The sequence below is a fragment of the Lonchura striata genome, chromosome 14 (assembly GCF_046129695.1).
Source record: "Lonchura striata isolate bLonStr1 chromosome 14, bLonStr1.mat, whole genome shotgun sequence".
Classification (NCBI taxonomy): domain Eukaryota; kingdom Metazoa; phylum Chordata; class Aves; order Passeriformes; family Estrildidae; genus Lonchura; species Lonchura striata.
In genome coordinates this window covers 1,638,074-1,653,973 of record NC_134616.1, presented here as the reverse complement: position 1 = coordinate 1,653,973, position 15,900 = coordinate 1,638,074, and the positions used below count along the sequence as shown (strand labels likewise).

Sequence of the window (15,900 nt, the reverse complement as noted above, 5' to 3'; positions counted from 1 at the left end):
TGTGACCTTTCTGTGCTTCATTCCCACAAACACAAAACCCACTGAAATCCTGTCTTTTTGCACTGAATGCAGTTGTGTTACATAATTCTGATTATTAATGATCATTTCAGGTACTAATGGCACAAAGGGGGAGGAAGAGCCCTCCTTGCTCCCAGACAGCTGAGAATCCTCTGTGGTTTGCTTTGTTTGGGTTTTTCCTGATCTGTTCTGCCAGACTCTGAATGATGAGGCAATTTGCTTTGTAATGAGAAAGAAATTCTCACACAGAGCTTTTTATGGTATTTTATTAGGGAATCTTTAAGCTTTTCAGAAGCACATGATTTTGTGTACACAGATAAAGTTGGGCTCCTGCTATGGCTCTTGGCTTCTTTGGGTTCTGATTTGGGTAGAGTGAAGTGTATTGCAATAAAGAGTTCTGCAGGATTTTTTGTTTTGTTTTGTTTTGTTTTTGCAAAGGCTTCCAACAGGAGGAAAAGATTAGGGATATAATTGTGATTCATAATTATCTGTGTATGCTCCAGAAGTCTTGGCTGCTGTGCAGTCACAGAGATGCATTATGGATGGAGTGAGTGATGAAATTGTTAGCATGTGTTTACACCCTGATAGCAGGTGGAAATAGAGCTATCAGTGGAAATGACTTAGTGCTATTAAAGCTGAATTTCTGTCTTCAGTTAATAAGTTCTGTTTGCATTGCCACAGTTCAATTCAAAGAATGCTCCATTATGAATGAGCTGGGAGATTAGAAACTAAGAGCTCTTGTGCATCCTTCCTTAAAGATGACACCACTGACTCAAACTTCCTCTTCTAACAAGTTAAAACAGAGATTTAGCCTGCTGGTTCCTCAAGCCAGAATCCTGCTCTGCAGTGCTATGCAAGAAAATACGGAAAAAACAAGCTTCTGAATAAAGCACTTTCTGCTGTTTGAACAAGCACCTTTAACTTGCTGGGGGAAAAAATCTGTGATTTTTGGTTTGGAGTGGCAAGAGTGAAACCAAGTTTAGAGTTTTGAAATCAGCACTTGGTAAAGCTTCAATCTCTCAGGAAAACTGTTGGAATTAAGGATTGCTGTTACACAAAGCTGACACACCTCACATTCCTCACTAATTTTTTCATGAAATAGTGCTGGCACATCTGGCTGTGCTCCCCTGGAATTACTCCATTGGCTGAATCACTGCATTTCAAGGGGATGTTTTAAACTGCTGATATTTTAGATGCAGGAAGGTTGGATGAAGCACACAGAGTGTGACAGTAGCTGTGTTAATATTGCATGCTCTATGTCTGGGAACTATTGTCTTTACAGCTCTGCCTTGTCTTCTTCAGAATTAAGCACAGTTGAAATCCTCAATTCTCTCTTGGCTCCCCCTGTTCATCTGTCTTGCTGACATCCCTTTGTCTTGCAGGCCATCTGTTAAAGATATTTCTTACTTGCAGTTTGGTACTTAATAGATAAAAAATAATAATGTTGAAATTACACTGTCTATTTCTAAAGGGGTGCTTTAAAATATCTCCTCTCAGTAGCAGCACTGGGGTGTTTTAGTGCTTGCTGTTGTTATTTGTTATGTGATTGCAGTATCAGTGGAGAGCTGGGAGCTCTGTCTCTGCAAATCTGGAATTGTCCAAGTATTTTTTTTTATTTTAGATTTTTCGGTCATTTTTGGGTTTGTATTACATAATGTAAGGTTGTTTTTAAAGGATTTCCTGAATTAATTTGTACATTTATATGTATTTCTTTGTGGTGAGTTGCTCACGACAGCAATCTGCTGACTCTAAGGCAATTTGTGTTTTTCTAAAATTTTTAGACTGTACTCAATAATTCAGTAATGTGCCATTATTACCTATTTAATGTATTCTTGCCATTAAACTTTCATTTCCTTTTGTGCAGTTAAATGTCACTGAAGACTGAACTGCACCAGGTTTATCTTGAGATGAGCAGCTCAACAGTCCAAGCTTAAAATTCTAATCAAGCAGGTTAAACTTGTTTTCAATAAACTGAGAATGAGGTGTTGGCACTGCTGTGGCACTGCATAGGCAGATATTGTTTCAAAACCTTGATTTTATAAATGAATATCCATCACTGAGTGAGTTTCTGTTTCTAAATGAACTTCAGGAGCTAGCAGCTTTGCTCTTAGGCCACCGAGGCTTTAGTTGAGAGGATTGCTTGGAAAATTTGATATTGATAAAGTTTTCAATCATACTTTTAAGAAGCATTTTTTAACTGTTTATTTATGTACTCTCCCTTCATTAAAACGGGCACATCCAGTTGGAATATTTGGAGTATTATGGAATCCTTTCCTTTCCAAAGGAAGGTATTTTCAGCCCTGCTGTGCTTGTCTGTAGCTTGTGCAGGTCCTCAGCAGCATCCAGGAGCTGCAGAAAGGCTGTGAGCAGAACATCCACCTTGCTTTATTCTGCAGTTTGCTGACTGCTTTCTGCAGGATCCCTTCTGGATTTAGCCTAATCTCAATAATAATTTTTGTTTTTAGGATTTCTCTGTGTGGTTTGCAGCTGGCTGTTGTTCAGAGGTGTGTGAGCACAGCTGGGACTCCTGCAGGTGTGGGGAGAGGCTGGGGCAGAGCTCTGCCCTGTTCCCCAGCAGAATTCTCCTGGAAGGAGCTGCAGGGTTGCTGTGGCTCAGGGAATTTCTGGTGTCCTTTATTCTTTCAGCAGAGCTGCTTTAATCCTGCAGCACATTTGGTTTTCCCAGAGATTTGTGACTTTGTGCCTCCAAACAACCCCACAGAAGAAAAGAGCAGACTAAATTGCACTTGCTTTGAGGCAAACCAATATTTCCTTTAGTAGCTTGCACCCTTCCTCTATTTGCAAAGTAATTGTCTCTTTTTTCCTTTTTCTCCACATGGGGAAAAAAAAAAAAAACAAACAAAAAACACCACATTTTTCTATTTAAAAGCATTTTGTCAAACTTTTAATGATGGTTGCTGGGATCTCAGCAATCTCAGTCTCATTTCTAGGCTTCCTAAAAAAAATCAAGACTTCTGTTGTTCCACGGTATTTTTCTCACTAATAATTTCTCAAAGCTGTTTGTCAGTTTGCTGGGTCGGGTGGGTGGATATTTCATTTTTGTAAGTTAGGTGAAATTATAGAGTTGAGATTGTGCCTCAAAAAGTGAATCTAACACAGGCAGCCTGAGGCATGAACTGTGTGGCTGGGCTGGAAAGAATCTGCAGAGAAGAATTTTGTAATAAAAGGCAAAGAAAATGAGATGTCATAGTGTATGATTTTGTCATTGGTGGTTATGCACATTTTACCTATAAAATATGTGTGTGAGGTGGGGGACATGGCTTCACTGGGGCAGTGAGACCATAGATTCTCACAGCAAACTAAATTTCACTGTGTGTTTTCATAGAATTCCTTCTATAAAATTGTTCATCTCTTCATTAAAAAGGCCTACAGTATTTAAAAATTTTATAGAGAAAATTGTATTCTCTGGCAATGACAAATCTTCACCATTGGAAAGGGATCATTTAATAGAAGTGTTGGTATGAACTTACAGATATTAATAATATTCATAAAATGGTGGTATTAATACTATTAGTAATAATATTATTTTATAAAAAGATGATATTTGGAAGCACATTTTGCACATTTGCAGTTGTACCCTTTGTGCTGAGAGCTCTTTCCTTGTGTACTTTTTCCTTTATTTACTGAGGTTTTTTATTCCTTTATTTGTGCTGCATTTGAGTCATTTTCCTTGACAAAAGCTCACAGCTTTGCTGAGAGTGCCCGAGAACAATATGAAAAACTGTCCAACATGCACAACAACATGACAAAATTGTATGAAAATTTGGGAGAATACTTCACCTTTGATCCCAAGACAATAAGCATAGAAGAATTCTTTGGTGATCTGAGCAACTTCAGAACTCTGTTTTTGGTGAGTAAGACCTGCAAAATATTCCGTATTTTCTTACAGATTTTTTTCTCCTGTTTTAATTATTTCCCTGTACCTCTATTTCTTTGGTGTTATGCTGAATTTTGTGTTTTGTTCCATGGCAAGAAATTGGGTGAAGGTTTCCAGAATTATTTAGATTTTGCTCATATTGTCCTCCAGTGCATAAATTGACAGCTCAGCTGTGGATAAGGTTCAGCCAAATTTAACTCAACTTTGATATTTTTAGCAATGTAATGAATCAGTTTTAATGGACCAGGGCGAATATTAAAAGTTCACAGTTAAGGATGGGGTTTTTTGGGTTTTTTGGGGGGTTTTGTTTGTTTGATTTTTGTTTGGTTTTTGGTTTTTTGGAGGTTTTTTTTGTTTGTTTTTGGCTTTTTTTTTTTTTTCCCCTGTAAGGTGCAAAAAAAAAATTTACAAAAAAGAATTAAGATTTTCTGCAACATTTCGATGCTGGCAAGAAGTTTCCCCAGAGGAAAAATATGCTGAAATTCCTTTAATCTGTGGGATTTACTTTGAAAAAGTAATAAGTACTGATAAGAATTCAAGAGCAATCAGATAAGTCTGGGGGTAGAGAACATCTCCAAGCATCCCTGGAGCATGCACACGTTTGTCTGTGTCACTTTTGTCTGCTCACGTGGCTGCAATACCTCCCCAAATTCTCTCAGTGCTTGGGTGATTGGCTGAAGTATAATTCCAGATATTTTATAACCATTCATGGCTCATTTTTTCCTCTTTGCCATTCTTTTATGTTCTTGCTAGTGGCTCTCTGCTGGATAAAGCTCTTTTCTTGTGCCAAGAGCCAGTTGAGTTTAGAGGTTCTAAACTCCTCCAGGTTGTTGGAGTGTCACAGAATTTACTAAAACATTTCCACAGGATTTTCCTTTGCCAGTGGAACTCCAGTCAAATTCCAGGCTGGAGAATAAAGAAAACACAACAAGGTGTATTCTCTTGGAGCTGCCAGCTGCAGAGAAATTGAATAAAAACTAGCAAGAAGGGTGGTTTGTTGTGGGTTTTCTATTTTCCCTCCTTGCAGTTAAAGATCCACTGGATAATAATGCTTCTTTAATATTTAAAACTCTTCTGAAGAAGAAATATTTTTTAGATTTTTTAGTCTTTTATTCCATTGAAAGTAAACACAAATTTCCATTGTCCTTGAAGACAACTGCAACCTGATGCAACATGGAGCCCAAAAGGATCAAGCTCTTATCAAATAATGATTAATCAGTTGCCTGGAGCAAGAGGCCAGTTTGTTCTTTTCCAGTTTTTTCCTTAAACTTACTGTCTCACACTCTTTATCAAGTGACCTGTAATGTTTTCAGGCTGTCACTTTCTGAATGTTTATTTGTGTTGGTGGCAAAGGATTTAAAAATACCCACCGTGCCTACATCTGTAAATGGACATAAACTTCCTTTCAGGCTGATTGTGCTGTGGAAGTTGTAGGAAATATGCGACTCATCATTAAATTGGAGAATTTCCTCTTTTTTAAATTTTTTTTTCCTTTTTTCTTAAAATTTCTTTTTTATTTCTTTTTCATTTAAAAACCCAATTTTTAAATGTTTAAATTTTGTTTGTTCTCTGGGTTTCCTTTTAATGCAGATGGTCTTAAAGGTGAATTTTAAGTCTAAGAAAACAGTTATTTTTGAAGCAGGAAAAGGGATTTTTGGGTCTAGTTGCATGAAATGCAGAGAGGCTGTTTTGTTCAGTGGACTGGTATTTTTTTTATCTGTTTGTTTATATTTATTTATTTATTTTATTTTTATCTGTTTATCTGCTATTTTTTGTAGCAGTGGTGACTGCTTCCCTCACATTGGTGTGAATGCAGCTCTTTGAACAAGGAATTAAATCTTAAAGTACATTAGAGATGTACTTAGAGAACAGGGGCTGTGCTCCAGTTTGAGGCTGTGTTTTAGCAGATGTGAGTGACTGATCAGGTGGCAGAATGAGAGATGGCTTTGGTAAAACACCAGTGAAATAAATTGTCCTTTTGTATCAGCGCTGCTGTTGATGGATGGCTGCTGTGTGCCCTGCACTGCAGCATCCCCCGAGTGAACATCTCCCCAAAATGAGGAGGCACATTCAGTGACAGCACACTGAGCACTTTTTATTGGTGCCCACCTCTCTGGGCTCCAGGATTTTTGAGATTGATGCCCTGAACATCTGTTCTGTTGCCTTCATAGCAAACAGGTTTTCCCACAGTGGATTCGGTGTCCTGGGTATAAATGTTCCTGTGAGACCCTTCCTTCTTCCTGATATTTGTCTGTTTATTACTTGCTTCAAAGGAAGTTTCAAGCTCTGTGACTCAGGAGTGGTTTTTGTGGTGGCCTTTTTCAAGTGTCCCTGGAATGCAGCAGGTCATTTGCTACAGAAATACAACTCAATGAATCTACAATACATAAATAAATACATAATAAACATCTGATTTACCATGAAATACAGCGCATAGTCAGGCTAAATTCCCAGCTTTCAAACTCATAAATTGAGTTTGTAATTCAGGAGTGGTTTAAAAGAAAGGCTCTATTTATTCATTGTTCTCTCTGGTTATTTGTCTGGGAATACACTTCATCCCTTCTGCCTAAAAAGTAACAGTTCTTTAATGCAGCCTGAAAGATAACAGTTTCCAGCTAGCAGGAAGCTGGGAAAAAATGAAGAATAATGAGCAAGAAGTATTTTCTTCAGCAAAATTTCCCAAGAGGTGGTAGCAGAAGTGAAACACTGTCCTTATTAACAGGCAATATACAGCAAGCCCTTCCTCCCCCTGCCCCAAACCTGAAATACAAACATTTTGTGAGCTCTCTCAGTTCTCACCTGAGTGCATACATTCAGCTAGTGCTGAGCAGAATGGGTTTTAATCATTATCCTGAACAAATGAGGGATTAGGGGTGGGCTAGGAAAGGATGCAGGTGGTGGAATTCACATAGGAGCAGTAACTCACTTTATTTACAAGGGGTTAGTGCTGCTGGATAAGTGCTTTATTCATGATGTAAAACACGAGGATGGAATTTCTCTTGGAAGCTCCCCAAAAGGTGCAAAAATAAATAATAATAATAAAAAATAAACCGAGTGCAAGTAAACTGTGTTGGCAAGTGTAGAACCAGCTGCCTGGTTGGAGCTGGGATTTTTTTCTGACCCAAGTTGTTTCTCCCTTGAGGTGGCTGCCTTTGTAAAAGCCCTGGATGCCATATTGCAGGGTAGAGATGCCATTGATTAGAGAATATTTTTCAAAGTTATAGGAAGAACATGGTCCAGAGAAAACCATGAAGTCAAATTTCCTAATCTTGAAAGGAGCAGGATTTAAAAGTTTTCTTCAGTTTTTGTTCTGTTTTATATTCAGTGCTGGTAGCAGCGAGTCCAACTGAGAAATGTCATTATTTCCAGGCATTATCTTTGGAAGTTTGTAATATTTAAATGAGGATTTTGAATCCTCATTCCACTCTAAAAGCAAGGCATAGTTTGGGATTTTGGCTGAGGCAGAGCCTAAGCTGTTGAAAAGCTCTTGTGAAGCAGTGCCTTCATTACCTGCCCTGAGTGAGCCCTTGGGGCTGATGCCGAGGCCAGGAGAGACCCTTGCACAGAGGATGTGTGCAGGCTGCAGATGCCAACATCTGCACTTACACATTTCTGAAAAGCTCTTGTGCTAAATGAACCTGACTTCTCTAAAATCTCCCCAGTTTTGTTGTTTCACATATGTAATCTTAGCCTCATCATTCTGTTTGTTCCTATATGCCATTAGGATAATTTGATGATTGGAATCCGTATTTGTCTTAATTGTGATTTCAGATTGATCACTGCATTATTGCAGCTTCATTTTGCGTGCTGACGTTGGAGTCAATTACAGCTCATTCACTTCCTGAAGTTCATATTTGCTTGCTTGGCACGTGTAGGAAAATCCAGGCAGGCAAATGGAGCTGGATAATCCTGTCAGAACACAGAGTGGAGCGTGAAGTGGAAGGTGTAGGAAAGCTCCAGTTAAAAGCTGCAGCTGTGGGAGCGTGTCCCTGCAGTGTTGTTTTTTTCTACATTTGTTATTTCTTTGCAGTGTAATGCCACACACCCTCTGCAGTGCCTCCTTCCACACTCCACCAACCATGTCTTTCAGGAAGTCTGCAAAATCTTTCCAAGCCAGGCGTTTTTATTCTGTTATTTAATTGCACTTTGTCCCTATATAGAGCACTGGTGTAATTCTCACAGTCTCTTTTAAAATGTGTCAAGAATTTCCACCCAGAAACTTTGAAACCTCTCAGCAGGTCACATTCAAGGTCCTGCTATTAAAAGGAGTAATTCACTTTTTCTACTGGATTCAGGCCCTTGTATGAACAGTTCTTACTGAGTTAGCTTAGAGTGAGTTTTTGTTAAAAAGTCTAAAGGATTGTGCTCACATGATGATGTGCCAAAATACTGATTTGTCTCTTCCTCGATCCAGAAAATTGCTTTTGGAGCAAAACAATAATTGGTCTGTCCTGGGCCTTGGTTTCTCTGTTAGGGTTGTACCCAAACAGACAACATTTGTTTTCCTGGGGTTTTCAAGTTGTGTGTTTTTTGTAAAGACCATGACACAGCTTTGTTTTTGTGTGTGGAAGCTCTGTCAGGAATAACCTGAACGAGGTGAGAGTGTTTATTCTGCTATTCAAATATTGATGGACAGGAGCAGGAAAACCAGTTCCAAACCTGTCCACTCGAGGGCCATTTAATAATTATTCCAACTCCTACAGTCAATTAAGTGATGCCACCACTGGGGTGGCTCTGCTGTAGGAGCCACTGTCCCAACCTCTGCTCTCTGCTTCCCTGCCACCCAGCAGGAATTCAATTTGTCTGCTCTTGTTTAATGCCAGCTCCTTACATCTCTTTTCCATTATTTTCATGGGGATAACAATGTATTTAAATGTGTTATCCTCCCAGGAACACCCATGGAAGATCTCCCTTTTACATGTCAACTGATTGCTCAATCTGCTGTATTTTAACTCTGAATTTCTGTAGATTAACTTCCAGATAATCTGACTTCTGGCTGAAAGAGATTATTTTGCTGGAAGTTCAGCTGACATATTTTGCAGTTGCAAGGCAAATTTGGGGAAGGCCTGAGGGATCAGAGGCAGCCCTCATTATTGGTGCATGACCGCTTTGTAGCCAGCTGCATCTTTAATATCCAGGGAGATTTGTGCATTACAGTTTGTTTTCTTTCTTCTGGTTTTTAATAATTTACCTCCGAGAGTCTATTTACAACCGTGTCGATGTGTGAATATGTTTGTCTGTCAAAACTTAAGATATGTGCAGAATGCAAGAGATGCATTAATTTTTTATTTGCTTCTTAAGGAAGCCAAGCTGTAAACTGGCAGTGCTGAGTACCAGAGCTGCACTTCAGTGAATCCTAATAAACACAAGGGGGAACATCAAACTATGTGCTTCCTCGACTAACTCACTTAAAAAGAGATAATATTCCTTGCTGAATCTCTTTGCTCTGCTAGGAGAGACAATAATTCAGTTTTGGTTTTATTATAACAAAGGAAACCCACTCAAACTTTCCCTAACTTTTAATTTGCTGTTGAATTAGCAAAACTGCTTGCCCTTATGCACCAACCAAAATAACAGAGGGTCATGAAAAGCACATCAATAAAAGGGTTTTGTGCATTTAAATATTTCTGTCTGCTGAGATTCACTCAAATTATTTCCCCTTTTGCATGCACTTACATGTTTTCAGAAGACAGCATCTAGATGAGGACTTTTCAAAATGTGTTCTAAAGCTGTTGAGAAGGCTTTTATTCTTACCAGAGGATCATTTCTTTGTCTGATTTCTGGCTGTTAGATTAGTTTACTTTTAATTGGTGAATAAATTTAGTTGTCTAGTAGAACCCTGTGAACAGTAGCAAGTTCTTTGTCACTGTGGAAATGTATTGCAGTATCAGAACTGCTGAGTTTTATTCCCTCTTTTAAAAGCAATGCCAATTACAGAGCTATTTTTGTTTTTAGTCTTCAAACTGATCTTTACCTTGTGAAGTAATTTATCCTGTAAAACTGCACAGATAGGGGATCACTGGCATTTGATAGCTGAAAAAAACCCTGCTAATCTGGAATAGCACTGTGCTGTATTAGAAGAAATCCACTGCAACTCAAATGTTTGGGAGAGAAAAGGTCTGGGGGAACATAAAAACATGCCATGAGAGAGAAAAATAACCCTTTGCAGTGGAATTGTAGGAAATGAAACTGAAAGGATTGATGTAATTCAGGCAGAGCAAACGCTGTAGAAATCACTGTACACCTGATCAAAATTCTCTTTATTTACATTAATCATCTGTCAGTTTTGAGAAACTGTGATCAAATTTGTTAGCAATATTAATTTAAATATAAAGTACGCTTATAAATATAGATGAAAATAGATTTATTTTGCTTTCTGTACTGACTTTGATAGCAGGTGGGAGTATGTTCTTGCCAGTGATTTATTTCCAGCTTTCATCTAACTCAAAGTGTACAGCAGTAAATGACATAACAAATATGGAATGGTCAAGAGTCCAACTGCCTGATGGAGGGGAATAACAAGCAAGTCCATTCCAGGAGGTGGATGGGTGAAAATAGATAAAAAGGGCTACTCTCACACAGAGTTATCAGTATTTTCTTATCTTGCTGTTCTTCAAGAAGATTAAACCCTTTATATATTTTTTTAATGGCTTTTTGTTTTTTTTAATCACCACTGGTATCCATTCTGTTTTATGAAGTGCAGTCTGAATCTTCCTGCAGCTAGAACTCATAGATTTGGTTGCTCAAGGAGAATTTCTATATAAAACAACTTCAGAGCTTGTTTAGTTGAGTCTGCTGTACATTCCCTGGTAGAAAACGTGATGGGATCTGTGATGTGATCACAGAATGTCAGTGCCTGCTGAGCCACCAGTGCAACCAGGACATTTCCTATTTGCTGTCTCTCCTAAGGCTGGGGGCATTTCCTCCATTCCAGCTGCAGTAAAATGAAATATCTGTCAGGTGGGACTGAGAACTGGCCAAAAGCAAAAGGGGCAAGACATTGGGTTTGCCCTTTAGTTGCATTTTATGTGGAAGAAAAGGTGTTTTGTGCTGCAGCTGGCTCTGTGGTGCTGCAGCTCTTGGTGCAGTTTGGAGTGAGGCCGTGGGTGCCAGCACTGGTGTATAGATAAAAATCTATAATCTATAAAATATATATTATATATTAACACATATATTATTATATATAAAAATAAATATAAAATATATAACAGGTTACCTCAGAGACCTCAAGTATAACCTGTTACCTTAGAGACCTTCTAGTCATAATCTAAAAATTGAACTATTTTCCATGTCTTCTCCTGTGTTTTCTGAATTTTAGACATCCAGACTAGCTATTTCAACAAAAAAATGTTGATGAATTATATTTAAATTCTAGCACTTGAGTTTCAGCCCCTTTGTAATTGAATTTCCATCCTAGTGGACACTTGGTTTCCTCCCCACTCATCCCTCCTAAGAGGATGGCACAGGTTTAAGGTAGACTTTCAATCTTAATAGGGAAAAATACAAACATGTTGCTGCTGAAATAATTTTTTTTTCCTTCATCATAAATACAAAGGTATTTCAAGTTTCCATGGCTCTGATCAATAATTTCCACATTAATGTTGTGTTCTCTCCAAGGTTTTGGGTCAAGCCCCTGGTTTTTCCTCCTGTGCAAAGCAGGTTACTTTGGTTTTCCTCAGTGGACAGTCACATTCCTTTTCTCTCATGCAGGAGGCATTAAAAGAAAACAACAAAAGAAGAGAATTGGAGGAGAAAACCAAGAGGGCCAAGCTGGCCAAGGAGAAGGCAGAGCGCGAGAGGCTGGAGAGGCAGAAGAAGAAGCAGCAGTTGATTGATATGAACAAAGGTAAGGCAGCATTTTTGGCTGAGAGATTACCATTAGAAAGGCCAAACTAAGTCAGGAGTAACAAACTGAAGGCTATTTCTGATTAATATCACAACTACTTGCTGATGGTTCTGAAAGCTGGAAAAAGTTCACTTTTCAAAGTGGGAAATTCTGTTTTGTTTCAGCCTACCTGGTCATGTCATTCCATTTCTGCCACTTAATGTGTGCAATGTTCCTTTCAAGGCGTGCTGTTGTGAATTATTGGCTTTTTTGCATTTGAAGCACTTAATTGATTTTTTTTTTCCTTATGGATTGAATTCCAAGAAGAAGTGTCTTCCTTGCTTTGTTGTTAATTTCATTCTGTAAACATCTCTATAATCAAGGTATTGTGGCAATTAATGTCTTTCCTTTTGGGCTTGGGGCTCTGTGTTAGGATGGATGTTCTCCCAGTAGTCCTATTAGGGGCTGGAAAATCTAGTTGAGCTCGGAGCCTGAGTACAGAGTGACATTTCAGCACGATAAAAAGCAATGTGTTGAGCTTGTCAGCTGGGAGAATATTGCATTTCACATGAGACCTCTGTGACAGAGAGGCAGGTAAGGAAGCAGAAGGAATGGGATGGGCTTGATATTGATGTCGTGCAGATTTCCAGAAGGCTGTAAAATATAGGCTTTATTCTTTACCTGACTCCAGAAGGCAAGTAGAGGTAAAATTGGATTTAGGCAAGAGATCATTTGCAGTTTTTTGTTCAGTTTCTATGAGTTTGTGTTAATCTGCTAATCTGCCCCAGCAATAAAAACACCTGTCCTTGTTATCCATTTAACAGGCCCTGCTCAGGGCTGATTGCTGCAATGGTAGCACAAATCCTGTTATCTTTGGCCTTGCTTGAACTGGCACTGGCACTGCATGGGATCTTCTGTAGAAGAAATTATTTTCTACACATGACAAACTTTATTATCAGATCATTTCAAGATTAGTCTAATTTCAGTGTAGCCATAAACAAAATGTAAAATTTAAACAAAGGGGGATGCATAAATACACCTTTTCTTTGTGAAGTTAAACCAGTGAAGGTTTCTAACGAGACTTTTCTAATCCATTCTTTCAGCATATGATTAATATTTCTTTAATATCTGCCACCTGACAAACAAAATGTCCATGGTAATAAGGACAGGCATTTTCTGAGAGTGGGATGAGAAGCAGTTAAACATCCCTTCACCAGCCCACCTCTGCCAGGTGCTCAGGAGGTTGATTTCAGCTGCCATGGGGCACTGAATGTTTGGTGAGCTGATGAAAAGTGAGGAAAGCCCCCTGGGAGGCTTTTCTCAGTGACCTGGGCTGTGCTGGAGGGCTGGAGCTCTCTTTGAACAAAACTTCTGCAATTCCTCAGCTCAGCCCTGAGATCACACCTGCGTTTTGCTGCATCCCTTCCCTTTCCAAGCAGGTGAGGGGCCACCACTCTGAGCAGTGGCACAAATCACACTGACAGCATTCTGCTTTCCATCATGAAGGTCTTTTCCTATTAAATGATACAAGTAAAGTTCAATTTTGCATTGTAGTCCTCTCTCAATGAAAATGCAAATATATGAATGTCTTTACATGGCCCAATGCACCAAAACTGCCATTTAAATAACTAATGTTTGGAAACCTGTGACACAAAGTTAAATACTTCTAAAATATTTTTTCCAATTTGTAAATATTTTAAAACATCCATTTCACATATTACAGCTCTGCTGCTGTGATAGGAGTAGGGCTAAGCCTCCATCCCCAGTGGATTCTATTACATTGATATTCAATTGACTATTTTTGCCAAATAACTAATTTTTTTTTTTGATGCAGCTACTTTTGTGTGCTCATTGCTGCTTATATAAATAGTCTGTAAATTTGTCTAAGTGAATGTGACACAGCAGGCTTAGAGGAAGGAGGCAGATGTCCTCTCAAGCTGTCACTTGGACAAGGTGATTTTCACCCAAAGGCTCATTTTAACCTCACCCCTCTCAGCTCTTTCTCTGCATCTCCCAGAGTCAAATTTGATCTCAGTGCTGCAGCCTTGGAGGTCACAGCAATTGAAGCATTTCCGGCTCCTTGTGCAGTTCTAGAAGTATTTTTCCTGTTTTCTGCCTGTTCAGTGACCACTTGTTGTGGTCACTGGAGAATCCAGATTAGGTTAGTTATAATTTACTAAAAATTAATATCTGTTTCTTGGTGTTACTATAGAAAACCACAGTGTGGCCAGAACCAAGAATTGTTCTGAATATTCCCTAGTGGTGAAGTAACTCAGATTTTGCCACTATTTTGAAGACCACTTTACTCTGGTGGTTTTGTGCTTTGTGTAACTGAGCTGCCACATAAATTACATCTATTACATGTAAATAGATAAAAAAAAAAACCTGCTGAACATTCCAAAATATTTAAAGATGAACACAAAAATATATTTATAAAAACCTCTATAAAAAGGAATATTCCAAAAAGTTATCAAGATTGTTAGCATTAGGTGAAAATCCCAGTTTCCTGGTGAGGTCTGGAGGCACAGGAAGGTTTGTGCCTTGTGCACAGAGCTGAAGTTTCACAGCTCCAATCATGAACAATTCTTCTCCTAATGGGAGATAAATTGGGAGGAGAAGCCTTTCATGACTTCCACCTGATTCAACATCTGCAGAATTCTTGCAGCATTGCTTCTGTGTGCTTGTCTGAAGTAGAGAGAGAAGAAGAGTTGGAGAATTCAGCTTCAAAGTGTCTACCTGCAATTCTGCTCTAAATGTTATTTAATCAGAAACAGTCTTGCTCTTCATTATATCTGATTACCATGGCAATTAAAATCACCTTTTAACTACCAGTATTCGGATAAAAGATAGAATGAGCTTTCTCAGCCCCAATTAGGGTTGAATTAATTGTTTTGAAGACCGATTAACATTCTTCCCTAATGCAGATGAGGATAATGCAAGTGCAATTCTGTGCTGGAGGTTGATGGATATTCCTGCTTTCCCTTTCCAAGTATCCCCATAGAAGATTTCATGGGTTTTTTATTCAGACTGGTGTGTTCTGTTTCCTTGAGCTGGTGTTTGATTTCATTGGTGCAGGATATAATTCCAGGGGTTGCTTTTGCTGCAGTTTTCTAATGATTTTGTGCTTTTGTGGTTGGTTTGTCTTCCTTCCACGTCCTTTAGCATAAACAGAAATCCATACCAAGCTTATTACGAGTTACATGTTCTTTTGTAAATGTCTTTTTGGATTCCTGTATTGGCTGGTGATTGTATGGGGTACCTGGAGTGGTAAATCTTGGGTCTTATTTACATTATAAAGATTATTAGTTTGTGGTGCTGGATGTCAATGAGGCAACTGTTCAAATTCCTGTGGGAAGTCATTATTTTTCATATTGACGTTGATGGTCTGTTTGAATATGCTGCACACCTCCTGAAACTTGATATTCACAGAACAAAAAACAGATTGAGCTTTGCATTAGGCTTAAAGGTGAGCAGGTACAGGTTTGAGTTTTCCTTCTCAAAGCAATCCTGCAGGAATTGCTAAAAACCTTTGTGAGATCTGTTTGTGCAGGAGTTTAACGTGGTCCTGAGAATGGGGTGAGTGTCAGAATTGCTGAACTGATAAATGGGTCAGGAACAGCTGAGGAGAAATGCAAATGGATGTGAGAATGGACAGGACAGCTTGAAATGTAATCTCACCTTTAAATGTTTGCTGTGGAAAAGTTTGGTTTTGATAATGAAGATGGCCCATATGGTACCTTTGATTGAGTTTATCGGGGGAAAAATTATTAGACTGAAAAATCTGTGATTGGGATAATTGCAGGGAAGAAAGAAAAACTGGATTCTTTTCCCTTAAAAGTAGGTTTCTCAGGGACTATTTACTGAACAGTAGCAAGTTGTAACTTCAGGGAGTTTTCTATGCAAATTCAACTTTTCCTTAGAGAAATTATTTGTGTTTCAAAAAGTAGGTACTGTTATTAATTTTGAAAGTAGCCTTAATTTTGTTTATCTCAATGCAACTGCTGTATAGGAGGTGATATTTTGTAGAACTTGCAATGTTAAAAAGCATTGCAGGAATAATTATTGATCAGCCTTTCTATGAGTTTGGTTCAGGAATCAGGGTGGGATGGGCTGAGGAGCAGCAGAACCCGTGGCTCTGTGTAAGGGCTGCTCAGTGGTA

The 15,900-nt window shown here is 38.6% G+C and overlaps 1 protein-coding gene across 4 annotated transcripts in view; it reads left to right on the top strand.

Annotated features, from left to right (window-relative positions):
• The window catches only part of DIAPH2 (diaphanous related formin 2), a 169,538-nt gene that overhangs the window by 96,174 nt on the left and 57,464 nt on the right, over nt 1–15,900 (top strand). For all 4 annotated transcript variants that reach the window (XR_013340783.1, XM_077786470.1, XM_077786469.1 and 1 more), the window contains 2 exons: nt 3,726–3,889; nt 11,627–11,762. Coding sequence is in view for 3 of the 4 variants with exons in the window: in XM_077786470.1 (XP_077642596.1) it covers nt 3,726–3,889; nt 11,627–11,762 (300 nt within the window). In the remaining variant the exon portion in view is untranslated. The remainder of the gene's footprint in view (nt 1–3,725; nt 3,890–11,626; nt 11,763–15,900) is intronic.